This window comes from Lepidochelys kempii, chromosome 23 (assembly GCF_965140285.1).
Source record: "Lepidochelys kempii isolate rLepKem1 chromosome 23, rLepKem1.hap1, whole genome shotgun sequence".
NCBI lineage: Eukaryota > Metazoa > Chordata > Testudines > Cheloniidae > Lepidochelys > Lepidochelys kempii.
In genome coordinates this window covers 18,063,615-18,089,599 of record NC_136402.1, presented here as the reverse complement: position 1 = coordinate 18,089,599, position 25,985 = coordinate 18,063,615, and the positions used below count along the sequence as shown (strand labels likewise).

The window sequence follows — 25,985 nt, the reverse complement described above, 5'->3', positions numbered from 1 at the left end:
CCCCCCCCGCCCCAGGTGACGAAGATCTTCCAGAAGAAGAAGATCATGGTGACGTACAACTTCCGCCAGAGCTTCCCCCTGGTGGAAATGCACCTGCAGCTGTTCCAGAACTCCTGTGAGTGCCCCTCCCGCCTCGGACCCACAGCTCCCCGCTGCCCCCGCCCCCCGAGAGAGCCGGGCCTGAGTCTCTGTGTCCCTGTCTCCCCCCACCGCAGATTACCAGTTCGGGATCAAGCTCCTGTCGGCCGTGCCGGGCGGGGAGCGGAAAGTGCTGATCGTCTTCAACGCCCCCAGCCTGCAGGACCGGCTCCGCTTCACCAGCGACCTGCGGGAGTCCATCGCCGAGGTGCAGGAGATGGAGAAATACCGTGTGGAGTGTGAGTGCCGAGCGGGCAGGGGGCTGCGGGGCGGGAGTGGGGGGCACCGGCAGGGCTGGGGGGGCAGGGGGCTGCGGGGCGGGAGTGGGGGGCACCGGCAGGGCTGGGGGGGCAGGGGGCTGCGGGGCGGGAGTGGGGGGCACCGGCAGGGCTGGGGGGGCAGGGGGCTGCGGGTCAGGAGTGAGGGGCCCCGCTGGCACCTGACCCCCCGCCGGCCCCCCACAGCGGAGCTGGAGAAGCAGAAGGGGGTGGTGCGCCCCAACGTCTCCCCGGCGGGGGGCCCCAAGGAGGCGGTGAACGGGACGCTGACCCGGAGCAGCCTGGAGGACACCTACGGCCTGGGCGACGGGCTGAAGCGAAGCGCCCTGAGCAGCTCCCTGCGCGACCTCTCCGACGCCGGTGAGCTGGGCCCGGACGCCTGGGTTCCTCCCTGGCGCTGGGAGGGGAGCGGGGTGTGGCTGGGAGCCCGGACGCCTGGGTTCTCGCCTGGTCCCCCTGGCTCCTGTTGGGGGCTTTGGCTCCCCCTGGTGGCAGAAAAGCCATGTGAGCGGCTCAGCCAATAGGAAGCTCCCTGGATGGGGGGGCGGGACGGTGGGCGTGGCCTGGCTGGGTTAACCCCCGCCGTGCCGGGGGACGGTGCTCGCTCGCTCTGCTTTGTGCACTCTCTCGCTCTCTCTCGCTGGGGGGTTACCTGGAGGCAGTTTCGGGGGAGGGGGGCCCTGTTGGGGGGGGCCAGCCTCGCTAATCCCTGCTGTTGCCCCCCTCCCCCCCCCCCCCCGTGCAGGCAAGCGGGGCCGCCGTAACAGCGTGGGATCCTTGGATAGCACCATTGAAGTAAGTGGGGGGGGCTGCGGTGTCCCCTCCCCCCCCGCCGGGGTGCCCCCCTCTCCGCCTCCCTCTGCCTGTCGCTCCAGCTCCGATCCCCCATCGCCCCCAGGGGCCCCGCCAGGCGTCCCAGCATGCTCTGCTCCCAGCTGGCCCGCCGGACACCCCCCCCCTGCCCCCCCCGCATTCCGCTCAGTTCCCAGCATGCTTTGCTCCTCCTGTCACGCCAGCTCCACCGGCTCCTTACATACAGATCTGACCCCCCCCCCATTTCCGGTAGCCAGTGGGGGGAGGGGCTTGTACAAGTATGGTGTGCATAAAGGGGGTGGGGCTTGTAAAAGGGGTGGGGTTTATCACAGGGGGTGGGGCTTATAAAAGAAAGTGGGGGGAGGAGGAGGTGGGTCTTATGAGCGGGTGGGGGGGTGTCATAAAAGTGGGTGGGACTTATCCAAGGGTGGTTCATGAAGTGGGTGGGGCTTGTAGAAGGGCGGGGCTTCGCGGCCAGTGCTCTGATCTCTCTCTCTCTCTGTCTCCCCGCAGGGGTCTATCATTAGCAGCCCCCGCCCCCACCAGCGCATGCCCCCGCCCGCCCCGCTGGAGGACTACAAGGCCCAGGCCCGCCCCATCTCCAACTCCTCCTCCTTCCTGGGCTCCCTCTTCGGCAGCAAGCGGGGCCGGGCCCCCTTCCCGCTGCCCCCCGGCCAGGCCTCGGCCCCCTCCTCCCACCCCCCGCACCCGCTGTCCCCGCCCCCCGAGGGCCCCTCCAAGCTGCAGGCCCTCCACGCCCAGTACTGCCACGTGGCCCCGCCCCCGTACCCCCAGCAGCCCCCGCCCCCCCCGCAGCCGGCCCCGCCCCCCCCGCTGCCCCCCGTGGCTGCCGCCCTGCCCCCCCGCTTCCACATGTCCTCCCAGCCCCCGCTCTCGGCGCCTCCCCAGAAGCAGACGCCCCCGGCCTTCCCCCTGGTGCACCAGCATTATACCCTCCAGCGGCCCGGGCATCAGAGGCGGCTGCACCAGCTGCCCCCCTCTGCCGCCCCCTCCACCCACCCCCCCTTCCCCCTCCACGGCCGCCAGCCCACCTCACCTCTCCCCCTCTACAGCCCGGCCCCCCAGCCCTCCCACACCTACCCCCAGCACCTGCCCCAGGGGGGCGGGGGGCACCGCACCCTCCACCGCCAGCCCCCCAAGCACTTTGTCTTCAGCCACCACCCCCAGCTGGGGCAGCGCGGGGGGGGTGCCCCGCCACCGGCCCCCCACCCCCACGGCCCCCCCCCCCCACTCGCCCATCCCCCCCCACCCCTCCTACCCGCCTCTGCCCCCACCCTCGCCCCACACCCCCCTCAGCCCGCACTCCCCCGGGGCTCCCACCTCCCCGCTCCCCCAGCATGCCCCCCTGCACCCGGGAGGGGGACAGGGCAACCCCAACCCAAAATCCAAGCCGGTCAATAGAATTAGCACCATGGTCTGAGAGCCGTGCTGCAGGGGAGGGCCGGGGGGCAGAGGAAACCCAGACAGAGGGGAGCCCCGATCCCTGGCAATCATCCCCCTGCCCTCCCCCAGCTTCCCAGGACCGGCGAGGGAGGAGAGACCAGATCGCGGCAGAGAATGGCCCCAGCTCGTGACAGCGCTGGATGGAAGAGTCCCGGAAGCTGCAGCTCTGCACAGATTTGTGCAGGGCGGGGACTGTGGCCGGGGGTGGGGCCGGCCCCTTAAATGAGGGGGAAGGCCAGGGTAGTGGATGCCCTATCCCTGCCCTGTTTTCCCCACCCCCCCGGGGCCAATTCTGGGAAATGTACCCACCCCATTGCACTAACTTTCATTGCACAGCCCCAGGTGGTCCGCTGCGGGGGAAGAGGGCCCCCTTTTCATTTGCACATGGCTTGTGAGTTGCTGCTGCTTGGCCTGTTATTTTTTTTGGGGGGGGGAATCCCTGGGATATTGGGGAGCCAGATCTGGGGGGGCATCCCCCCCGTTCTTACCCGTGTCTGTAATAAGGGCTACTCCCGGCGGCAACCGTTTTCCCTCCCCCGAACACCTATTCTGTGATTTGCACTGACAGAGAACCCCTCCCTCCCCCGCAAGGCCCCCCAAACCTGCCCCACTCCCCGGTGCAGAAAGGGATCCCATGGGGGGAAACCCCATGAAACTCCACTAGCCCCCTCCCCATTTTCTGGGCCCCAGGGCTGTTTGTTTTGGGGGGCGGCAGAGCCCTGTATGGAAACAGTCCCTATGCAGCATTATGTGCGGCTGTTGCCCCGACCCAGAGGTGGCTGCACCTCTGCCCCAGTGAATCTTGTGCACTTTATCCCCCCCCTTGCAAATACAATCTGTCCCTCCCCCCACTTGAATATCCCTCTGTTTCTGATGGGTGTCCCCCCAAAACACACAGCTGCGGGAGGGGAGAGGGGGCTAGGAGCCAGGACTCCTGGGTTCTCTCCCTGGCTCAGGGAGGGGGGGTTTAGGGAGGGAGAGTAGAGAGAAACTGAGGCAGAACTCCAGAGTCCTCACTCCCAGCCCCTCCCTGGCTCTAATCACCAGACCTGCCCCCCCCATCCCCCTTCCCAGATTTGGGGCGAGAACCCAGGAGTCCTGAACTAAAGGATTTCTGAAGCACCATAGCCAACGCTGTCCCCTTGCCCCTCCACCTCAGGGTTGTGCACCCCAGTTTCTCTTGGGGTCCCCCCAATGTCTGGTCGCCCCCCAGCATGCACCTCCCCTGCCCCGGTACCCGCGTTTAATTGGTTTGTTGTACAGACCCCACTGTATATAGTATACATTATAAATAGCGGGCTGCGGAGCGGGGCCCCCCCGTGCACCCCACAGGCCGGGGCACCCCCGGAGTTCCTGGCTCGCCATTGACGAGATGACCGTATTTTTGTTCCCCTGCCCCCCCCAGTCCTCCTCCTTGTATATAAGAAACTGTACATTTGATGCTTCATAAATGACCGACTGTCCTTTCTGTGTTCAGCCTCTGGGGTACGTGTGTTCTTTACCCCGCCTCTGGGGGGTGCTGGGGGGCTGGGCAGGGGGCGCTCTCCCCTGGCAGGCAGGGCCAGGCACTGGGGGGGCTGGGCAGGGCCAGGCACTGGGGGGCATGGTGAGGCAGGGGGCTGGGCAGGGGGTGCTCTCCCCTGGCAGGCAGGGCTGGGGGGTTCCAGGGGGCTGAGCAGGGCCAGGCACTGGGGGGCACCGTGAGGCAGGGGGCTGGGTAGGGGCGCTCTCCCCTGGCAGGCAGGGCTGGGGGGTGCCAGGAGGCTGGGCAGGGCGAGGCGCTGGGGGGCACGGTGAGGCAGGGGGTGCTCTCCCCTGGCAGGCAGGGCTGGCGGGTGCCAGGGGGCTGAGCGGGGCCAGGCACTGGGGGGCACCATGAGGCAGAGGGCTGGGCAGGGGGTGCTCTCCCCTGGCAGGCAGGGCTGGATGCTGGGGGGCGCCATGGGGCAGGGAGGAGGGGTGGGGGGACACTGTGGGCAGGGGGTGAAGATGGCACTACAGAAGGCCTGTGGGTGTCGAGGCCCCAGGCTGTTGCTCCAATCCCCCTGGAGTTAGGGTGTGAACCCCGGTGTCCGGGCCCAAACCCAAGTCTGGCGAGGATCTTGTATTGCTGTATGGCCCCCCCACACCGTTTGCACGGGACATGAGAATCTCTTACACGTCCCATCCCAAACTGCGACATGGCCATTCCCTGCCGCCCCGCCCCAGAGCTGGCTGCATCTCAGCCCCAGGCCAGCTGTCCCCATGTGGCGTTATGTGTGGCTGTTCCCCACCGCGCCTCCCCTCCCCAGAGCTGGCTGCATCTCAGCCCCAGGCCAGCCGTCCCCATGTGACGTTACATGCAGCTCTTCCCCGCCGCCCCGCCCCAGAGCTGGCTGCATCTCGGCACTGGGACAAGGACGCCGGGAACAAGAACTTGTGACACCAGCTGGGCTGAGATCCCAACAGGCCTCGTTTCTCCCGTGTGTCCCCAACTGGCAGGGGAGGGACTGGGCTAGGACTGAGCTGCTGAGGGGTGGGGAGGGATTAAAGGGCTGGGGAAGGGGGAGGGGGACGAGCTAGGGGGCCGGTCTGGGGAAGGGGTACGTGTGGGGTGTGGTTGGGAGGGGTTGGGGGCTGGGGAAGGGGGAGGGGCAGGGGTTAGGGGGCTGGGAAAGGGGGCGGGATCTGGGTGTGGGAGGGGTTAGGGGGCTGAGGGGGAGGAGGGGGCGAGGCTGGGAGATGGAGGGGGGTGGGCGGGGCAGGAGCCAGGTAACAGGGGGCGTGGTCTCCTTGCGCCCCGCCCCCTCCTCCCCTTCCTGTTTTCCCTCCCTGGGCGCACGCGCACTGCGGCCCTTTAAACGTGCGCAAGAAGTCCCGGCTCCCCCCCTCCCCGGGCCGCTGGCTCCCCTCCCCGGCGGAGGCGACAGGAATATCCCTCCGCCGCGGACTATTTTCTCTCCCTCCCGCCGCCCCTGCCGCCTCGCCGGGGGCCCGACGCCCGGCCCGTCCCCTCAGCGTTGGGGGGTTCTCGGCCCCGCCCGACCCGCCGGAGCCGCTCCCGAGCCCCTCCGGCCGCACCTTGGGGGACCCCCCCCGCGGCGGAGGGAGACGTCGTGTGGCGGCAGCGGCGGGCAGGCGCAACGAGCCCCAAGATGGCGGCGGCGGGCAGGCCGGGGGGAGCCGGCGGGGCCTGAGCCGGGGCAGGGGGGGGCAGCAGGCACCGGGCCGAGGAACGGGGAGTAGGGGCGCAGGGGGGGCGGCGGAGGGATCGCGAGTGGGGGGCGGAGGGTGAAGCGGCGGCGGCGGAGGCATCCGCGCGGGGCCTAGGCCGGCCACAGGCCTCGGGCTCGAGTAGACGCGGGGGGGGGCCGGGGCGGGCATGGCCCCCTGAGGGGCGGGGGGCAGCCACGGCGCGGCGGCGGCGGGGCGGGCAGGACATGGAGGATCGGGCCCCCCCCGCCCGGGGGGAGGAGCCGCCCCCACCCGCGGCGGCTGCGGATCGGGCCCCCCCGCCACAGGATCGGGGCCCCGGGCGGGCCCCCGTGGCGGAGGATCGGGCCCCCGTGGCGGAGGATCGGGCCCCCGTGGCGGAGGATCGGGCCCCCAAGGGGGATCGGGCCCCCCCGGCGGAGGAGCGGGGCCCCCGGCGGGCGTGGGAGAATCGGGCCCCCCCCGGCGGAGGATCAGGGCCCCAGGGGCGATCGGGCCCCCCCGGCTGAGGAGCGGGGCCCCCGGCGGGGGTGGGGGGAGCGGGGCCCCCCTGCAGAGGAGCGGGGCCCCAAGACGGAGCGGGGGCCCCGGGGGGGGGCGGGACCCCGGGCCGGGTGGGGGGAGGGGGCGGGCGAGTGGGGGGCCCCCTGGCCGGGGGCCGAGGCCGAGCCCCCCGAGGATTTCCTGCCGCCCCCCGAGTGCCCCGTCTTCGAGCCCAGCTGGGCCGAGTTCCGCGACCCCCTGGGCTACATCGCCAAGATCCGGCCCATCGCCGAGAAGAGCGGGATCTGCAAGATCCGGCCCCCCGCCGTGAGTAGGGGGGCCGGGGGTCAGCGCCCGCCGTGGGGCGTGTGGGGGGGAACTGGGGGGGTCAGTGCCCGCCGTGGGGCATGGGGGGGAACTGGGGGGGTCAGCGCCCGCCATGGGGCGTGGGGGGGGAACTGGGGGGGGTCAGCGCCCGCCATGGGGCGTAGGGGGGGATAGGGGGTCAGCGCCCGCCATGGGGCGTAGGGGGGGATAGGGGGTCAGCGCCTGCCATGGGGCATGTGTGGGGAGATGGGGGGTCACTGCCCACCACAGCAATGCCTGCCATGGGGCGTGTGGGGGCATTTGAGGGGTCCAAGCTAGTTCCCGCTGGGCGGGCCGACAGGCTGCCATGAGGGGCATCGGGGGGCACCAGGGGGAAATGGGGGTAGTGCTGGGCATGGGGGGCATGTTCTGCACAGTGTCTGGTGTGGGGGGCAATGCTCCCCATGGTGGGCAGTCGGGCACTGGTACCTCCCGTGCAGAGGGGTGGTCGGGGTGCCTGTGTCCCACTTGGCCTATGCCTGGGGGCCATGGGGGGTAGGGGTGAAGGCTCTTCATGTGTAGGGGGCAGGGGTGCCATGGGGGGTGGCAGGGGGCCGCAGGGTCACGGCAGGGCCCACTGGAACAGGGGCTGCGGGGCACTGCATGGACACAGGGAGTGGGGGGCGGTGGGTGATGGTCCCCGCCAGCGGGGGGCGCTGAGGATCTGGCTGACGGGCCGGGCCAGCGCTGACTTGGCATCTGGTTGAAATGGGGTCATCCGGCTGGGCCTCTCCGCTCCTCAGGGGCCCCCGCTGGCCTCAAGACCCTCCTGATCTCCTGGGGCTCTGGGATCCGTGGGGTCTGATTCCCAAACCCTCCTGCCCCCCACTTCCTCTGCTGGTCCTGGGCCGCGAGGTCATCAGCTCAGTGCCTGGGGATCAGGAGGGTGCTGGGGGGGGGAGAATCTCAGATCCCCCCCCCCCCCGCCCAATATCAGTGACACGTTCAATATGGCTGCCTCGCTCCAGCCTTTGTCTGGTAAACAGTGTGTGGGGGCCTGACACCTAGAGTGGTCCTGCCCACGGGTAATCTGGGGAGCAGCCCCCCAACATGGGACCCACAAGCCCCCTTCCTCAACCCCCATCTCCCCCACATCGTTTCTTTTGTGGCTGCCTCTTCCATCCTCCTGGCTGGGCTATTGTAATGGCTCTGGCCTGGCCTCTTCTCCTCCCAGACAGCTGGACACGGCTGCAAGTGGGCTCGCTGGGTTGGGGGGAGGGGATCTGGGGCTTGGGGGGGCACATCCAAAAGTGGGGGCTTCCCTGGGGAGGATCTTTGGGGCAGCTTGCTTGTCCCATCTCTCCCTGGCCCTGTCTCAGTTGGATCTGGTGGGTGCAGGGCATTGGAAGGATAGGTTTGAGTTCGGCCTGTGTTAGTTTCAGTGGCCTGCATTTGTTTCGCTGGCCTGCATAGGTGTGCATCAGGCATCAGATCCAGGGGCTGGGGTCCCCCCCTTTCAGAAATGGGGGTGAGGGGAGCGATTGCCTGGCTGGGCTAGTGAACGCTGTGCTGGACTCCTGATGGCATTGGCTGTCGTCCCCTCCCCTGCCCCACTAAAGACCCTTGATTTGGCCGTGGGAGTGGCAGGAGTGGCTCCCGCTGGTCACAGACCCAGGCAGCCTTGCTCTTAGATCTCGGGCGTCTGGAGAGAGACTTTAGGGTTATAAACTGGTATGTTTACCCCAGAGGTGGCTGCATCTCAGTGCCGGGCAAACTGTCCTTGTGCAGTGTTATGTGCGGCTGTTCCTCAGCCACCGTGCCGGGCAAGCCATCCCTGTGCAGTGTTATGTGCGGCTGTTCCCAGCTGCCCTATCCCTACCCTAGAGGGAGCTCCATTCCCATGCTGGGTGAAATGCAGATATTTTGGGATACGGCTTTGTCTGGCCTTAAGAGTGCTAACCCTGGGGTCAGGGCAGGTGCCCCCTGGCACCAGATGGACTGGGATGCGAGAGGTGTCCAGTCTGCTCTCAACTGTCCGCCCCACTGAGCTCCCTTCCCTGCCCTGCTGGCGTGGAGGTGCGGGGTGGTCCTGGCAACAGAAGATCTCCTGCCCTCCACTGGAGGGGATGGACCCTGCTCTGTGTGAGCCTCAATCCTCTCCGTGGGGGCCCCCAGCCCAGCACCCCCAGGGCGATGAGCACATAAGTAGCTGGGCATGTCCCGTCAGAGGCGATACCCGGTTGGCAGAGGGCTGCCCCTGCGGACGGTACTTGGGAAGAATCTTGGGGGGTCTCAAGGCAGCGTTGTCTGCTCCAGCACTAAGTCTCCTCCATTTCCCGTCTCTCCCCAGGACTGGCAGCCCCCCTTTGCTGTGGAAGTGGATAACTTCAGGTTCACCCCACGCATCCAGAGGCTCAACGAATTGGAGGTGAGCTGGGAGGCAGTGCCCGTGGTGGCTGCGGGGTGGCTGGTCCCCTGCTGCCCCGCCCCAGAGGTGGCCGCATCTCAGTGCTGGATAAACTATCCCAGTGTGGCGTTGTGTGGCCGTTCCCAACTGACCCACCCCAGAGGTGGCTGCATCTCCACGCCAGGTGGTACTCTGATGCCTTAGCTCTTGGCCTGAAAGGTCCCCTGCGACGGCAGTGCTGTTTCCCGGCTCCCTGTCCTTGCTGGTGGGGGCTGGGCAGGGCTGAAGCGCGGCCGCGTGAGCTGGAGAGGCGACACCCAGGTGAACAGCTCTGCTCCCCTCCCCGCCCCCAGGCGCAGACGCGGGTGAAGCTGAACTACTTAGACCAGATTGCGAAGTTCTGGGAGATCCAGGGCTCCTCGCTCAAGATCCCCAACGTGGAGCGGCGCATCCTCGACCTCTACAGCCTGAGCAAGGTAGGGCTGGCAGCGCTGGGTGGGGGAGATGGCTGTGGGTCGGGGAGGGGTGCTGGCAGTGCCGGGGGAGGCACGGGTTGGGGGCCATGGGTGCCGGCAGCTCTGGGGGAGTGTCCATGAGCTGGGGGCGCTGGCAGGGCTGCGGGTCAGGGAGGGGAGGGGTGGGTTGGGGCCAGAGGTGCCAGCAGCCCCAGGGCTGGGGTCTGTATGTTGGCCTGGGGTGCTGCAGAGCTGGAGGTCAGAGGCCGGGTCGCAGTCAGGGGAGGGGGCCGGCAGCATTGGGGGGGAATCCATGGGTGGGGGGGGGCGCTGAGGGCCGGCGGCTCAGGGCTCTCTCCCCACAGGTGGTGCTGGAGGAGGGGGGCTATGAGGCCATCTGCAGGGACCGGCGGTGGGCTCGTGTGGCCCAGCGCCTCGCCTACCCCTCTGGCAAGAACATCGGCTCCCTGCTGCGCTCCCACTACGAACGCATCATCTACCCCTACGAGATGTACCAGTCGGGGGCCAACCTGGTGGTAAGGGGGGCTGGGGCTGGCCACTGGGTGGGACGGGCAGGATAGTTGGGGTCTGGTGGTTAGAGCGGGGGCAGTGGCTGCGAGCCCGGACACCTGGGTTCTCTCCCAGGTCTGGGAGGGGATCGATGCCAGGCTCTGTGGTGCCAGGCCCCGGGGAAAGCGCCCCGGCCGTCCCCCCTGGGTTTGGGCCCCACCCGGGGCTGGGGTCCGTTTGGGTGCTAACCCCCGTCTCTCCCCAGCAGTGTGACGCCCGCCCCTTCGACAGCGAGGAGAAGGACAAGGAGTACAAGCCCCACAGCATCCCCCTGCGCCAGTCCGTGCAGCCCTCCAAGTTCAACAGCTACGGGCGCCGGGCCAAGCGGCTGCAGCAGGAGGTGAGTGGCCCCCCGGCTGGCCCCCAGGCCCCTGCAGGCCTGGGACGGACAACCAGCAAGTCTGCAGCAGGAGCCAGGACGCCTGGGTTCTCTGGCAGGGCTGTGGGATCCAGTTGTTAGAGTGGGGCAGGGGGCTAGGACTCCTGGGTTCTCCTTTCCACCTTGCTGTGTGGTTGGACAGGGGCTCTCCCCTCCCTGTAGGTCAGTTTGGTGCCTGTAAACTTGCAGGTGGTGTTATGCCCCATCTTCTCCCAGAGGTGGGAGAGAACACAGGAGTCTTGGCTCCCAGGCCCCCCACTCTAATGACTAGATCCCACTCCCCTCCTAAAGCCAGGGAGAGAACCCAGGCGTCCTGGCTCCCAGCTCGCCCCACCCCTTTCTAACCAGTAGGCCCTCCCGAGAGAACCCAAGAGTCCTGGCTCCCTCCTCCACTTCTCTTTGTACCTGTTTGCCCGTAGCTGGGGGGGAACTTGAGGGGGACTTTGCCATCCTGCCCGCAAATCTGGAGCGGCCCATTGGTGCCACCCCCAGCCCATTGCTGACGCTGGTGCCCCCCACCCCCATTTTCTTGCCCTTTTGCAGGAGTCTGAGGCCTGCCCTGAACGTGCCAGCCCATCGCCTCTGGTAGCTGAGCGAGCGCCCGCGGCCTGGGTACATTCCTGGCATCTGTCCGGACCCCCTGCCTCGCTCTCTCTGTGCCCCCGGTCCGCACCTCCCAGTAGGCCCTGCTCCAGCCCAGTGCATTTTGGGATACCTCACGCCCCCCCCACCCTTTCCCCGGCTGTCCCTGTTTTCCTGCGCTTTCCTGGCCCGTTCCGGGGGAGAGTGGGGGGGAGCAGGTTGGGAGTGGGGGGCGCTGCAGCCCCGCCCCTGCACTGACTCTGCCCCTCCCCCCACAGCCGGAGCCCACGGAGGAGGACATCGAGAAGAACCCGGAGCTGAAGAAGCTGCAGATCTATGGGGCCGGCCCCAAGATGCTGGGCCTGGGGCTGGTGGCCAAGGACAAGACCCTGCGGAAGAAAGGTGAGGGGGGGGCCTTGCCTGGCTGTGAGTGCCGGCAGGGGCGGGGCGGTCTGTGCTGACTCCTCTCCCTTCCCCCCAGACAAGGAGGGCCCGGAGTGCCCCCCCACGGTGGTGGTGAAGGAGGAACCCCCCGGGGTGGATTCCCGGCTGGAGCCGCCATCACCCCGACCTTTCCTGGAGGTGAAGGAGGAGCTGAGGCACAGCCCGGAGCCCTGCACCAAGATGACTATGCGCCTGCGTCGGAGCCACGGCAACACGCAGTTCGTAAGTGGGGGGCCGGGACCCCCGAGGTGATTGGGCCCCCCTTCCCCTGGGCTGGGACCCCTAAGCTGGCTGGGACCCCCTGAACCGACCGGGCCCCTGGATCGGGACCCCCTGAGGTGATCAGCCCCCCCCCTTTCCTCCTGAGCTGGCCTGGCCCCTGGATTGGGACCTCCGAGCCGGCTGTGCCCCCCCCTGAGCTGGCTGGTCCCCTGGGCTGGGACCCCTGAGGTGACCAGGCCCCTGTGAGCTGGCTGGGCTCCTGGATTAGGACCCCCAAACCGGCTGGGACTCTGGCATGAGACCACCAACTTGACTGGTCCGCACCCCAACCTCCTGAGCAGGCTGGGGCCCCTGAGCTGACCGGGCCCCCAAACCCCTGAGCTGGCTGCATCTCTGCATCAGTAACCCTGAACCCGCCCCCCTGAACCAGCCCGTGCCTGCCCCGGGGCAGGTGGGAGCTGGTGCCCCGTTCCCCACACCCCAAGGCACCAAGCTCAGTGTCCCGTTCCCCGACCCCAGGGGCGCCAGGCCTCGCCACCTGACGCTGGCGCCCCCCTGCCCCACAGATCGACTCCTACGTGTGCCGGATCTGCGCCCGCGGGGACGAGGACGACAAGCTGCTGCTGTGCGACGGCTGTGACGACAACTACCACATCTTCTGCCTGCTGCCCCCCCTGCCCGAGATCCCCAAGGGCGTCTGGCGCTGCCCCAAATGCGTCATGGCGGTGAGCGGGGCGGGGCTGGCTGGGCCCCTGGGGCTGATTGGGAGGAGGGCGGGGAACCAGCCTGGCTGGGACTTGTGGGACGGGGGACGGGCTGGCTGGGGGGAACTGCCTGGCTTCCCCAGATGCAGGCCCCGTGAGTCTCCGTGGGGGTCCCCACCCCTCCCTGGCCCTGACATTCCCCCCCGCCCCCCGGCAGGAATGCAAGCGCCCCCCGGAGGCGTTCGGCTTCGAGCAGGCCACACGGGAGTACACGCTGCAGAGCTTCGGAGAGATGGCCGACGCCTTCAAGGCCGACTACTTCAACATGCCTGTCCACGTGAGTGCCCCCGCGGGCCCCCGGATGCCAGGGTTCTCTGCCGGCTCTGGGAGGGGAGTGGGAGTTAGTGGTTAGAGCAGGAGGGGGTGTGGCTGGGAGCCAGGACTCCTGGGTTCTCTCTCCAGCTCTGAGAGGGCAGGGGGCTGGGAGCCCAGACACCTGGGTTCTCTCCCCGGCTCTAGGAGGGGAGTGGGGCACAGTGGTCAGTGCAGTGGGCTGGGAGCCCAGACACCTGGGCTCCGGGGTGTAGCTCTGTGCCCATGCCCACCCTTGCCCCCCGGCAGATGGTGCCCACAGAGCTGGTGGAGAAGGAGTTCTGGCGCCTGGTGAACAGCATCGAGGAGGACGTGACGGTGGAGTACGGCGCCGACATCCACTCCAAGGAGTTCGGCAGCGGCTTCCCCATCAGCGACAGCAAGCGGAGGCTGTGCCCCGAGGAGGAGGTGGGGACCCCCAGCTGGCCCTTTTGCCACCTTTCCTGCCCTCTGGAGCCCTCCAGTCCCTGCCCTGGGGCCGGATGGGGGCCAGCGCCCCATTCATTCACCCCCGCAGCCAGCCGGCACCCCCTAGAAGGAACAGGCCTCACGCCCCATTCCCTGACCTCCTGAACCATCCAGCACGCCCTAGAGGGGACAGGCCCCATTCCCTGAACCGTCCGGTGCTCCCTAGGGGAACGGGCCCCGTGTCCCATTCCCCACCCCGCACAGCCAGTCTCTGCCCTGGAGCCAGCCGGGCCCCTGGTGGCGTCTGGGAGCTCTGAGCCCCCCTCTCCCGGCAGGAGTACGCGGCCAGCGGCTGGAACCTGAACGTGATGCCGGTCCTGCAGCAGTCGGTGTTGTGCCACATCAACGCCGACATCTCAGGCATGAAGGTGCCCTGGCTCTACGTGGGCATGGTCTTCTCCGCCTTCTGCTGGCACATCGAGGACCACTGGAGCTACTCCATCAACTACCTCCACTGGTGGGGCAGAATGGGGGACTGGAATTGGGGGTCACTTGGGCTGGTGGGGGAGGAAATGGGGGGACAGGTGCCTGGGGGGCCGGCCATGGTGTTGGCGGCTGTCCCCAGGGGCGAGCCCAAGATGTGGTACGGGGTCGGGGGGTTAGCAGCTGCCCCCCTGACCCTGCGCTGTCCCCAGGGGCGAGCCCAAGTCGTGGTACGGGGTCGGGGGGATGGGGGGTTAGCGGCTGCCCCCCTGACCCTGCGCTGTCCCCAGGGGCGAGCCCAAGACGTGGTACGGGGTCGGGGGGATGGGGGGTTAGCGGCTGCCCCCCTGACCCTGCGCTGTCCCCAGGGGCGAGCCCAAGACGTGGTACGGGGTGCCCTCGTTCGCGGCCGAGCACCTGGAGGACGTGATGAAGAAGCTCACCCCGGAGCTGTTCGAGAGCCAGCCGGACCTGCTGCACCAGCTCGTCACCCTCATGAACCCCAACACCCTCATGGCCCATGGTGTGCCGGTGAGTGCCCTGTGCTGTTCTGGCCCCGCCCCCTCTGCCTCAGCCCCGCCCTCTGTGCTGTCCTGGCCCCGCCCCCTCTGCTCCAGCCACGCCCCCCACACTGCACCCACTCCTCACCCTCATGAACCCCAACACCCCCACGGCTCTCCGGTGAATGCCCTGGCCCCCGCCCCACCCCTTGTGCCACCCCCTCACTGCCCTGGCCACTCCCACTGCCTGCCTGCCTGCCCCTCGCCACCTCCTCCCTTCCCTGGCCACACCCCATCCACGCCCTCTGCTGCCCCGCCCACTGGCCAGTGTTAACCCGGCCCTCACCAGGCCCCCCTGCTTGCCTGCTTTGGCCACGCCCCAGCCACACCCCCTCAGTGCTGCTCACCTCACCTTGGTCCCAGCCCCCCCCTTCCCACTCACCTGGTCGCTCCCTCCTGCCCCCCCAGGTCGTCCGGACCAATCAGTGTGCGGGAGAGTTCGTCATCACTTTCCCCCGGGCCTATCACAGCGGCTTCAACCAGGGCTACAACTTCGCTGAAGCTGTGAACTTCTGCACTGCTGACTGGGTGAGTACGCCCAGACGCCTGGGTCCTCTGGCCAGCTCTGGGAGGGGAGTGGGGTCTCGTGGTTGGGAGGGGGGAGGGTCTGGGAGCCTGGACGCCTGGGTTACAATGATGACGAGCCCGGACGCCTGGGTCCCTCCCTCCTTCCCCAGCTGCCGGCTGGGCGCCAGTGCATCGAGCATTACCGCCGCCTGCGTCGCTACTGCGTCTTCTCGCACGAGGAGCTGATCTGCAAGATGGCCGCCTGCCCCGAGAAGCTCGACCTCAACCTAGCGGCCGCCGTGCACAAGGAGATGTTCATCCTGGTGCAGGAGGAGCGCAAGCTGCGCAAGGCCCTGCTGGACAAGGTGGGGGCGGGGCTGGGGGGGGGAGAACGTGGGGCTGGGGGGGGGGACGTGGGACATTGGGGTGGGGCTGGGGAGGGGTGGGACATGGGGCTGGGGAGGTGGGGGACATGGGACATTGGGGTGGGGCTGGGGACGGGGGGGACGTGGGGCTGGGGAGGGGGGGGACGTGGTGGAGGAGCTCGGGGGTGGCGGGCATATGATCCGTGCTCACCCCTCTCCCCGCCCAGGGGGTGACGGAGGCGGAGCGCGAGGCCTTCGAGCTGCTCCCGGATGACGAGCGCCAGTGCGACAAGTGCAAGACGACGTGTTTCCTCTCGGCGCTGGCCTGCTACGACTGCCCCGCCCGCCTGGTCTGTCTCTACCACATCCACGACCTCTGCAAGTGTCCCAGTAGCCGCCAGTACCTCAGGTGGGCCACGGGGGACCCAGGAGGCCGGGGTCCCCGCCCCGGGCCCTCCTCCCTCCGGCCACGGGGGACCCAGGAGGCCGGGGTCCCCGCCCCGGGCCCTCCTCCCTCCGGCCACGGGGGACCCAGGAGGCCGGGGTCCCCGCCCCGGGCCCTCCTCCCTCCGGCCACGGGGGACCCAGGAGGCCGGGGTCCCCGCCCCGGGCCCTCCTCCCTCCGGCCACGGGGGACCCAGGAGGCCGGGGTCCCCGCCCCGGGCCCTCCTCCCTCCGGCCACGGGGGACCCAGGAGGCCGGGGTCCCCGCCCCGGGCCCTCCTCCCTCCGGCCACGGGGGACCCAGGAGGCCGGGGTCCCCGCCCCGGGCCCTCCTCCCTCCGGCCACGGGGGACCCAGGAGGCCGGGGTCCCCGCCCCGGGCCCTCCTCCCTCCGGCCACGGGGGACCCAGGAGGCCGGGATGCCCGCCCCGGGCCCTCCTCCCTCCGGCCACGGGGGACCCAGGAGGCCGGGATGCCCGCCCCGGGCCCTCCTCCCTCCGGCCACGGGGGACCCAGGAGGCCGGGGTCCCCGCCCCGGGCCCTCCTCCCTCCGGCCACGGGGGACCCAGGAGGCCGGGGTCCCCGCCCCGGGCCCTCCTCCCTCCGGCCACGGGGGACCCAGGAGGCCGGGGTCCCCGCCCCGGGCCCTCCTCCCTCCGGCCACGGGGGACCCAGGAGGCCGGGGTCCCCGCCCCGGGCCCTCCTCCCTCCGGCCACGGGGGACCCAGGAGGCCGGGGTCCCCGCCCCGGGCCCTCCTCCCTCCGGCCACGGGGGACCCAGGAGGCCGGGATGCCCGCCCCGGGCCCTCCTCCCTCCGGCCACGGGGGACCCAGGAGGCCGGGGTCCCCGCCCCGGGCCCTCCTCCCTCCGGCCACGGGGGACCCAGGAGGCCGGGGTCCCCGCCCCGGGCCCTCCTCCCTCCGGCCACGGGGGACCCAGGAGGCCGGGGTCCCCGCCCCGGGCCCTCCTCCCTCCGGCCACGGGGGACCCAGGAGGCCGGGGTCCCCGCCCCGGGCCCTCCTCCCTCCGGCCACGGGGGACCCAGGAGGCCGGGGTCCCCGCCCCGGGCCCTCCTCCCTCCGGCCACGGGGGACCCAGGAGGCCGGGGTCCCCGCCCCGGGCCCTCCTCCCTCCGGCCACGGGGGACCCAGGAGGCCGGGGTCCCCGCCCCGGGCCCTCCTCCCTCCGGCCACGGGGGACCCAGGAGGCCGGGGTCCCCGCCCCGGGCCCTCCTCCCTCCGGCCACGGGGGACCCAGGAGGCCGGGGTCCCCGCCCCGGGCCCTCCTCCCTCCGGCCACGGGGGACCCAGGAGGCCGGGATGCCCGCCCCGGGCCCTCCTCCCTCCGGCCACGGGGGACCCAGGAGGCCGGGATGCCCGCCCCGGGCCCTCCTCCCTCCGGCCACGGGGGACCCAGGAGGCCGGGATGCCCGCCCCGGGCCCTCCTCCCTCCGGCCACGGGGGACCCAGGAGGCCGGGATGCCCGCCCCGGGCCCTCCTCCCTCCGGCCACGGGGGACCCAGGAGGCCGGGGTCCCCGCCCCGGGCCCTCCTCCCTCCGGCCACGGGGGACCCAGGAGGCCGGGGTCCCCGCCCCGGGCCCTCCTCCCTCCGGCCACGGGGGACCCAGGAGGCCGGGATGCCCGCCCCGGGCCCTCCTCCCTTCGGCCACGGGGGACCCAGGAGGCCGGGATGCCCGCCCCGGGCCCTCCTCCCTCCGGCCACGGGGGACCCAGGAGGCCGGGATGCCCGCCCCGGGCCCTCCTCCCTCCGGCCACGGGGGACCCAGGAGGCCGGGATGCCCACCACGGGGGACCCAGGAGGCCGGGGTCCCCGCCCCGGGCCCTCCTCCCTTCGGCCACGGGGGACCCAGGAGGCCGGGGTGCCCGCCCCGGGCCCTCCTCCCTCCGGCCACGGGGGACCCAGGAGGCCGGGATGCCCGCCCCGGGCCCTCCTCCCTCCGGCCACGGGGGACCCAGGAGGCCGGGATGCCCACCACGGGGGACCCAGGAGGCCGGGGTCCCCGCCCCGGGCCCTCCTCCCTCCGGCCACGGGGGACCCAGGAGGCCGGGGTCCCTGCCCCAGGCCCTCCCACAGCCGGTATATGGGGCTCCCTGCGGCCCAGCTGACCCTGTGCTCGCAGGTACCGCTACACGCTGGATGAGCTCCCGGCCATGCTGCACAAGCTGAAGGTTCGGGCCGAGTCCTTCGACACCTGGGCCAACAAGGTCCGAATCGCCCTGGAGGTGGAGGACGGGCGCAAGAGGAGTAAGCACCCGCCGGACGCTTGGGGTCCCTTGGGAGGGAGAGGGGGGTCTGAACCCACCCATGTGCCCCTTTCCCACCTCACCCCTCCTGAGTGCCGGCTTGCACCCCACTCAGACCGTTAGCCCCTGCTCCCCTCCCCAAGCTGGGGAGAGAACCCAGGAGTCCTGGCTCCCAGTCCATCCGTGCCCCCCCCCCCGGCTCTAACCACTAGGCCCCACACCCCTCCCAGCTCCTGGAAGAGAACCCAGGAGTCCCGGCATGTAGCCCCCCCCCCCCCCCCCAGGCTGGGGGAGAACCCAGGAGTCCCGGCGGAGAGGGAGCCTGAGCCGTGTGTCATTGCAGCGCTGGAGGAGCTGCGGGCGCTGGAGTCGGAGGCTCGCGAGCGCAAGTTCCCCGACAACGAGCTGCTGCATCGGCTGAAGAGCTGCCTGGCTGAGGCCGAGCGCTGCGTCTCCGATGCCCTGGGGCTCATCAGCGGCCTGGAGACCGGGTGAGTGGGGACTGGACCTGTGCCCGCGCCCCTCCCGTGGGGGGCCGGCGGGCTTCCTGACCCCTCCCGTTCCCAGCCCCCCTGGTGGCGGGCGGGCAGGTCCCCAGGCTAACCCGGCACGCCTCTCGCCCAGGGTGCCCGCCGTGCCGCTGTCGCTGGAGGAGCTGCGTGCCTTCCTGGAGCGCATGAGCAGCGTGCCCTGCGTCATGCACCAGCTGGCCGACGTGCAGGTGAGCGGGCACGGGCCACGGGGGCAGGCCCGGCTCGGGCGCCATACAGGGGAGCTGGGTTGGGGTACCCAGAGCCAGGATTGAGTGACTACCGGGGGCTGCGTTTGGGGGGTACTCGGGACTGGCCCCGCCCCCAGGCAGGGGGGAAGATGGGGCTGTGGGGGCTGCTTTGGGAATACCAGGGACCGGCCTTGCCTTGACTCCCCCACCTGCCCCGCCAGGTGGTGCGGGGAGGGGGTTCCCCAGGGGCGGGGCTTGGGGGGGTTCCCAGGCCCGGCCCTGCCCTGACTCCCCCTCCCCCCGCAGGCGGTGCTGGAGCGGGCGCTGGGCTTCCAGGAGGAGGCGCAGGAGGCCCTGCGGGGGCTGCCCGCCAGCGCAGCCCAGCTGCAGGGGCTGGTGGCGCGGGGGGCACGGCTGGGTGTGGCCGTGCCCGAGACACGCCAGCTGGAGCGCCAGGTGCAGCAGGCGGCCTGGCTGGAGGAGGTGAAGCGGGCGCTGCGCTCGCCCCGTGAGCAGGTGCCCCTGGCTCTGGTGCGGGGCCTGGCCCAGGCCGGCGCCACCGTGGCCCCCAGCCCAGCCGTGGAGAAGGCCCGGGCCGAGCTCCAGGAGCTGCTGACCATCGCCCAGCGCTGGGAGGAGAAGGCCCACCTCTGCCTCGAGGCCAGGTGAGGGGCCCGGATGCCTGGGTTCTGGGGGCAGCAGGACCCCTGGCATCTCTTCACGGTTTTGGGGAGGGTAGCGGTTAGAGCCTGGGGGAGGTTGGGGGCCCGGACACCTGGGTTCTCTCCCTAGCTCTGGGAGGGGAGAGGGCACTAGTGGTGAGAACATGAGGCAGGTTGGGAGTGCAGACACCTGGGTTCCTTCCCCAGCTCTGGGAGGGGAGGGGGCCTGGAGATTGGAGCCGGGGGGCCTGAGCCATCCCCTCCCCCCCCAGGCAGAAGCACCCCCCGGCCACGCTGGAAGCCATCATCAAGGAGGCGGAGAACGTCCCCGTGCACCTGCCCAACATCCTGGCCCTGAAGGAAGCGCTGGCCAAAGCCCGGGCCTGGATCGCCGATGTGGAGGAGATCCAGGTGAGCGATGAGGGGCTTTCTGGGGGGGAGTGTGGCGTGAGGCTGGGGGGTGGGGCTCTGGGGGAACTTGGGAGACCTGGGGCTGTGGGCCGTGACCCGGCGGCTCTGGGAGGATCACAGGGTGAGGCTGTGGGGGGCGGCGCTGACCTTTTCCCCCCGCCCTAGAACGGGGATCACTACCCCTGCCTGGACGACCTGGAGGGGCTGGTGGCCGTGGGCCGGGACCTGCCCGTGCGGCTGGAGGAGCTGCGCCAGCTGGAGGTGCAGGTGGGCACGGCGCACTCCTGGCGCGAGAAGGCCTCCAAGACCTTCCTCAAGAAGAACTCATGCTACACCCTGCTGGAGGTGTGTGGGGGGCGGGGCTGGGGGGTGTCTATGGCTCCCGTGGGGCAGCGGCAGGGGGTGGTGTCTGTGCCTTCCATGGGACAGCGGGGGGGGGGGGGCGGTGGTGGATCCCTCAGGGTAGTGGGGGCCGTGGCTCCCATGGGGCGCAGGTGGGTCCCACGGGGGAGAGGGTGGTGTTTGGGGCTGTGCTGGCTGTGGGGAGGATGGTAGGTCTTGAGGGGGTTGGGGGGGGCATGGGCCCCATGGGACCGGAGGGGCACGGAAGGCAGAGCCCAACCCCCTCTGCCCCCCCAGGTGCTGTGCCCCTGTGCGGACGCTGGCGCGGCCAGCCCCAAGCGCACCAAGTGGCGGCGGGAGCCGGAGCTCGGCCTCTACAAGTCGGACACCGAGAGCCTGGGGCTGTCGGCTCAGGACCTGCGGGACCCTGGCTCCGTGGTGAGTGGGCAGCAGTGGGGCCCGGCCCCTCCGGAGGGCGGGGAATGGGGCATGGGGCCTGTCTCCTCTAGGGGCACCAGGAGAGAGACTGGGGGGGGGGCAGGGAGAGAAAGGGGAGGCTGGGGTTGGCAGGGGGGACGGCAGCGGGCAGGGAAGGAAAGGGGGGAGGCTGGGGGTTGGCGGGGGGGCCCGGCAGAGGGCAGGGAAGGAAAGGGGGGGAGGCTGGGGCGGGCTGTGGCGGGGGGGGAGTGGCAGGCTGGGGCTGGCGGGGGGAGCTGGCAGCGGGCAGGGAGGGAAAGGGGGGAGGGCTGGCAGAGGGCAGGGAAGGAAAGGGGAGGCTGGGGCTGGCGACAGAGGAGGCTGGGGTTGGCGGGGGGAGCTGGCAGAGGGAAGGGGGGGAGGCTGGGGGCTGGCGGGGAGGGAAAGGGGGGGGAGGCTGGGGGCTGGCAGGCTGCCCGCCTCTCCCCCCCCCCGCACTGAGCCCTCCCCGCCCCCCGGCAGATTGTGGCGTTCAAGGAGGGCGAGCGGAAGGAGAAGGAGGGCATCCTGCGGCTGCGCCGCGCCAACGCGCTGAAGCCCGGCCCCCCCGTGCCCGGCCCCCCCTCCTGCGTGTGCGGCCGGCCGCCCGGGCCCGGCATGCTGTGCTGCGAGCTCTGCCGCGACTGGTTCCACGCCCCCTGCGTGGCCTGGCCCCGCCTGGGCGCCCAGAAGCCCTCGCCCGCCTGGTGGGAGTGGGACGCCAAGTTCCTGTGCCCACTTTGCCAGCGCTCCCGCCGCCCGCGCCTCGAGACCATCCTGGCCCTGCTGGTGGCCTTGCAGAAGCTGCCGGTGCGGCTGCCCGAGGGCGAGGCCCTGCAGTGCCTGACGGAGCGTGCCATCACCTGGCAGGACCGCGCCCGCCAGCTGCTGGCCTCGCCCGAGCTGGCCGGGCCCCTGGAGCGCCTGGCGGCCCTGCGCCAACGGCTACACGGGGACGCCGGCGCCCTGCGGGAGACCAGCCGCAACGAGCAACCCAAGGTGAGGGGGGCTGGGCGGGGGGCGCTCGCCCCGGTCCGCTGGTGCCAGGCACGGGGGGAGGTAGGTCTGCCTTCGCCCCACCCCAGCGAGGGAGCCCCTGGGACCAGGCCCCCTAGATTTGGGTCCCCCGAGGTGGGGGTGGGGCCACATGCCTGTCTCACCACTCTGTCCCCTCTTGCCCCCCGCAGCTCTCCCTGGAGAACGGGGACGCCCCGTCGCCGGAGAAGATGGGACCCTTCACCTCTGGTAACGCCCCATATCTGCTCTGCACCGGGGTTGGGGCAGAGGGAGGGGAGGGTCCGGGGGGGCTGGAGCTGGTACCGAGGGGACGGTGTGTGGCATGGAGGGAGACGGAGGGAGGGATTTAGTGGGGGGCAGCAGCTGGCACTGAAGGCGCGGGGGGGGCAGGGCGGAGGGAGGGGGCGCTGAGGGTGCAGTGGGGATTGCAGGCTGGCCCCATCCCCCCTCACTGCCCCGTCGCCCCCCAGACCTGGAGGTGCTGGGCGCGGCGTTGGCACGGCTGCAGGGCCCGGTGCTGGAGCTGCCCGAGGGGCCGCGGCGGGCGCTGGAGGAGCTGCTCCTGGAGGGCGACCTGCTGGAGGTGACGCTGGACGAGGGGCAGAGCCTCTGGAGGCTGCTGCAGGCTGCCCGGGCGCCCCCCGTTGACACCTTCCGCCATCTGCTGGAGGTGAGGGGCACCGGCAGAGCTGGGCCAGCAGGGGCTGTGGGTCAGGCGTGAGAGGCACCGGCAGAGCTGGGGGGCAGGGCTGGGCTGGCAGGAGGCTGTGGGTCGGAAGTGAGGGGCACCGGCAGGGCCAGGGGAGGTTGTGGGTCAGGAGTGAGGAGTACAGCTGGGCTGGCAGGGGGCTGTGTGTCGGGAGTGAGGGGTACGGCTGGGCTGGGGGAGGTTGCGGGTCGGGATGAGGGGCACCGGCAGGGCCGGGGGAGGTTGTGGGTCAGGAGTGAGGGGTACGGCTGGGCTGGCAGGAGGCTGTGGGTCGGAAGTGAGGGGCACCGGCAGGGCCAGGGGAGGTTGTGGGTCAGGAGTGAGGAGTACGGCTGGGCTGGCAGGGGGCTGTGGGTCGGGAGTGAGGGGTACGGCTGGGCAGGGGGAGGTTGCGGGTCGGGAGTGAGGGGTACGGCTGGGCTGGCAGGGGGCTGTGGGTCGGGAGTGAGGGGCACGGGCACAGCCGGGGGAGGTTGTGGGTCGGGAGTGAGGGGTACGGCTGGGCCGGGGGAGGTTGCGGGTCGGGATGAGGGGCACCGGCAGGGCTGGGGGGAGCCCGGGGCTGCAGGGGGTCCATGTCCGGCTGACGTTCCCTGTCGCCCCCAGCTGGAGCAGGCAGAGCGGCGTGGGGCCCGGGGCCGGGATGCCGAGCGACGCCGGAAGCGCCGGGCTGAGCGGGGGGAGCTGCCCCCCCTACCGAAGGAGGAGTTAGAGCCAAAGAGGAGCCGGGAGAGCGAGCCCCCCGATGTGGCCCCCCCCGGGACCGGCACCGACCACAGCCAGAACGGTGTCGGGGTGAGATTTGGGCACTTGGGGTTGCGCCTGGGGCTGTGGGGGCGTGGGAGGGGGTTTTGGTTGCCATGGGGGCCCGTGGGGCTGGGGTCCCCCCCTGACCCTCTGGGCTGGAATCTCCTGATCCTACTGGGGGGGCTCCGTGGGGTCCCCCGACCCTCACTAACCCCCCTCCCCTGTTGTCCCCACAGCAGTTGTGACGCCGGCCCCCTCCTCCGGACCAGACGGCTGACTTGATGGCGCCCTGACTGGGGGGGGACCGGGGGGCGGAGCTGACCCCCCCAGGACGCTCCCCACCGGGGGACCCCGGGCCGGACTCTGCCCAGTGATGTAATTATTTTACGTTATCCTTCCTTTTGTATCATGGATACCTCGGTGCAGAGACGGGGAGTGGGGGGATCTCGCTGACACCCCCACCGGAGCCAGGGGGCGCCGCCCCCCAGAACTGTGCCCCTCCGGATTCACCATGGACGTCTCGGGGCACCCCCGAGATACCAGCACAGCCAGATCGGCCGGACCAGCGCCCTGCACTGGTTGGACTTACTCTGGGGGGGACAGATTCCCCCCCCACACACACACACACACTGCAGCCCTGCCCCCCTCTCCCCCGGAGCTGCACAGCTGCCTCTCCAGCCCGGGATGGGTTTTTTATAGGAATTGGGGGAACCACTTTGGGGTTTTTCGGGGGGGTGGTGAGGGGGGCAGCAGGGCTGGGGGGCGGAACCTGGTCTGTTTCCAGCCCGCCCCACAACACCCCTTAGGGGCCCAGCCCTGACACTAAACCTCTCTCTCTCTCTCTCTCTTTTTAGTGTTCCTATCACTGTCTATGGGGGGGGTGGGGGGGGCGTTATTGTATTATGATTTTTTTATTATTATTAAACTTTGGAGGCTAATGGAGCTGTTTGGGGGGGTCCCGGGGGGCCCCCAGAGCTGGCTGCGTTTCGGCGCCTCATCCCTGTGCTGCGTTTTATGGGGCTGTTCCCCAGTAGCCCCAGAGCTGGTCAGCCGCCTCCCAATTCCGGGAATCTGTTTACTTGGTCCCCATTTCCCCTGGGCTCAGCCATGCTCAGCGCCCCCCTGATCTGATCGGGGGGGGCTGGGATTGGCCCCCAGAGCCCTGGCCTGTGGTGGGCATGGGGGAGAATAGGGCACGGGGGAGAACAGCTCTGGAGCTGCAGGGACAGAGGTGAAAGCTGGGACAACAGTAATTCGGGGGGTGGGGAGAGGGCTCCTTGGCGCGTTGGCAAGTGGGGGGCACTGGCTGAGTTATGGGGAGTGCCCAGGACTGGGGCAGCGCCAGGGCTCCCACGGGTTCCCTCTCCATTCATGCATCATCAAACTCGGCCCATCTCCACGGGTCTTGGGGGAGCACCAGGGCGAGTTGGAGAGCGCCGGGTTCTTTAGTCCAGTCGAGCCCCTCGACTCGGGCTCAGTGGGGAAATGCGTTTGCGTCCGTGAGCGAGACGTCCTGCAGTGGAACATGGTCGTCCTCACGAGGGTGTCCAGCGCCGGCTCCACCTGCAGCCTGGCTCGTCGATGCTCTGTCTGCTACTCGTGCCCACCTGCGCCATCTGCATGATGCCAGGTCCCATTCGCCCCCTCTTGGGCTCATAACTGAATTCTAAAACTTCAGGGGGAAAATCATGAGGCAAGGAATTCCACAGGTGAACTTCAAAACTACTGCTTTCTTGTGGCTGTGACACATTCTCAGCTCAGAAGGGACTGGTGATCTAGTCTGCTCTCTTGCATCGTGCAGGCCTGAGACCTGCCCCAAAATAATCCCTAGAGCCGAGCTTCTAGAAATCCAGCCCTGCTGGAGTTTGAAATGGCAGGGGATGGCGAATCCGCCATGCCCCTTGGTGGGTTGTTCCCCTGCTTAATTCCCCTCAGCGTGAAACCTTATTTGCAGGTTGAATTTCTCTCGTTTCAGCTGCCAGCTGTTGGCTCGAGTGAGTTATGAAATACTCGGTTTCAGAGTAACAGCCGTGTTGGGCTGTATTCGCAAAAAGAACAGGAGGACTTGTCGCACCTTAGAGACGAACCAATTTATTTGAGCATGAGCTTTCGTGAGCTACAGCTCCGGATGCATCCGATGAAGTGAGCTGTAGCTCACGAAAGCTCATGCTCAAATAAATTGGTTCGTCTCTAAGGTGCGACAAGTCCTCCTTTTCTTATGAAATATTCGGTCCCTGCGTCACCTCCTCTGCGCTCAGCTAGGGAGTGGGCGTCTCGCTCTCAAGCAGGTTTTCTAACCCGCGTGGCTCTTCTCCGACCCCTCCCCGATGTCCCACCGTGAGTTGTGGCTGTCCCGAACGACCTGCCGTATTCCAGGGGGGGCGAACCACGGCCTTAAATAGTGTGAGATTTTCCGTCTTACTGTCTCTCCCGCCCTTCATGGTTCCAGTAGCTTTTCCGGCTGCCGCTGCCCATTGGGTGGATGCTTTCGGAGAACTAGCCCCGGGGACTGCGGGGTCTTCCGGGAGCATTACCCACGTGCGTTCCTTCGTCACTCAGAGAGACGGGGGAGGCCTGATTTTCCCCTTCCCAGCACCGTGTTCATCCCTATGTCCGATGAGTCTGTTCTTTGCTGCAGTTTCAACCAGTGTGTCTGGTACTGAAGTTACCCAGCCAGGAATCACCTCTGGCGCCTCTTAAAAATCTGCATCGCTTGAGTTATCTGCTAGTCTGGTCCTGAGGCTGATTGGAGCAATTGGTCACATACCACAGTTAGCAGACTCCTCGACCCATAGGGGACCGCAAGGGGCACCTAGTCTGACCCCCAACCACACTGCAGGATTTAAACCATCCAAGACAGATGGTTCCGGCCTCCGCTCGAAACCCTCCTCGAAGGAGCTTCCACAACCTCCCGAGTCCTCGGTTCTGTCGTCCTGCTGCTCTTCCCTGAGATTCAATCTCAGTCTGCTGTGCTGTAGTTTGAACCCACGGCCTCTCGTCCTGCCCTCTGGGGCAAGAGAGAACAACCTGCCTCCATCTTTTCTATGGCAGCCTTTCGAGTATTCGAAGAGCGCTGTCA

The 25,985-nt window shown here is 69.5% G+C and overlaps 2 protein-coding genes across 2 annotated transcripts in view; both read left to right on the top strand.

Annotated features, from left to right (window-relative positions):
* The window catches only part of IQSEC2 (IQ motif and Sec7 domain ArfGEF 2), a 64,393-nt gene extending 60,224 nt beyond the window's left edge, over positions 1 to 4,169 (top strand). The window contains 6 exon segments of the mRNA XM_073321511.2: positions 16 to 115; positions 216 to 377; positions 603 to 776; positions 1,162 to 1,211; positions 1,743 to 2,470; positions 2,472 to 4,169. Of these exon segments, the coding sequence (XP_073177612.2) occupies positions 16 to 115; positions 216 to 377; positions 603 to 776; positions 1,162 to 1,211; positions 1,743 to 2,470; positions 2,472 to 2,670 (1,413 nt within the window). The 3' untranslated portion in view covers positions 2,671 to 4,169.
* Positions 4,066 to 23,812, top strand: KDM5C (lysine demethylase 5C). The gene is made up of 29 exons (XM_073321424.2): positions 4,066 to 4,071; positions 6,003 to 6,695; positions 9,025 to 9,102; positions 9,435 to 9,557; positions 9,902 to 10,072; positions 10,312 to 10,446; positions 11,029 to 11,097; positions 11,346 to 11,469; positions 11,549 to 11,733; positions 12,300 to 12,458; positions 12,655 to 12,774; positions 13,059 to 13,217; positions 13,553 to 13,734; positions 14,069 to 14,231; positions 14,669 to 14,788; positions 14,938 to 15,132; positions 15,360 to 15,541; positions 17,718 to 17,842; positions 18,185 to 18,332; positions 18,466 to 18,562; positions 18,869 to 19,227; positions 19,497 to 19,635; positions 19,801 to 19,980; positions 20,275 to 20,415; positions 20,917 to 21,432; positions 21,621 to 21,678; positions 21,921 to 22,120; positions 22,766 to 22,954; positions 23,143 to 23,812. Exons 1-29 carry the CDS (start codon positions 4,066 to 4,068, stop codon positions 23,149 to 23,151), a joined length of 5,025 nt encoding a protein of 1,674 aa, XP_073177525.2. The 3' UTR covers positions 23,152 to 23,812.
* The last annotated feature ends 2,173 nt before the right edge of the window (positions 23,813 to 25,985 follow it).

Bases quoted from the DNA above. Each gene is read 5' to 3' on its own strand.
- KDM5C (XM_073321424.2), top strand. The intron at 15,133-15,359 runs GTGGGGGCGGGG...CTCCCCGCCCAG, and splicing joins GCAAGGCCCTGCTGGACAAG to GGGGTGACGGAGGCGGAGCG. The intron at 18,333-18,465 runs GTGAGTGGGGAC...CCTCTCGCCCAG, and splicing joins ATCAGCGGCCTGGAGACCGG to GGTGCCCGCCGTGCCGCTGT.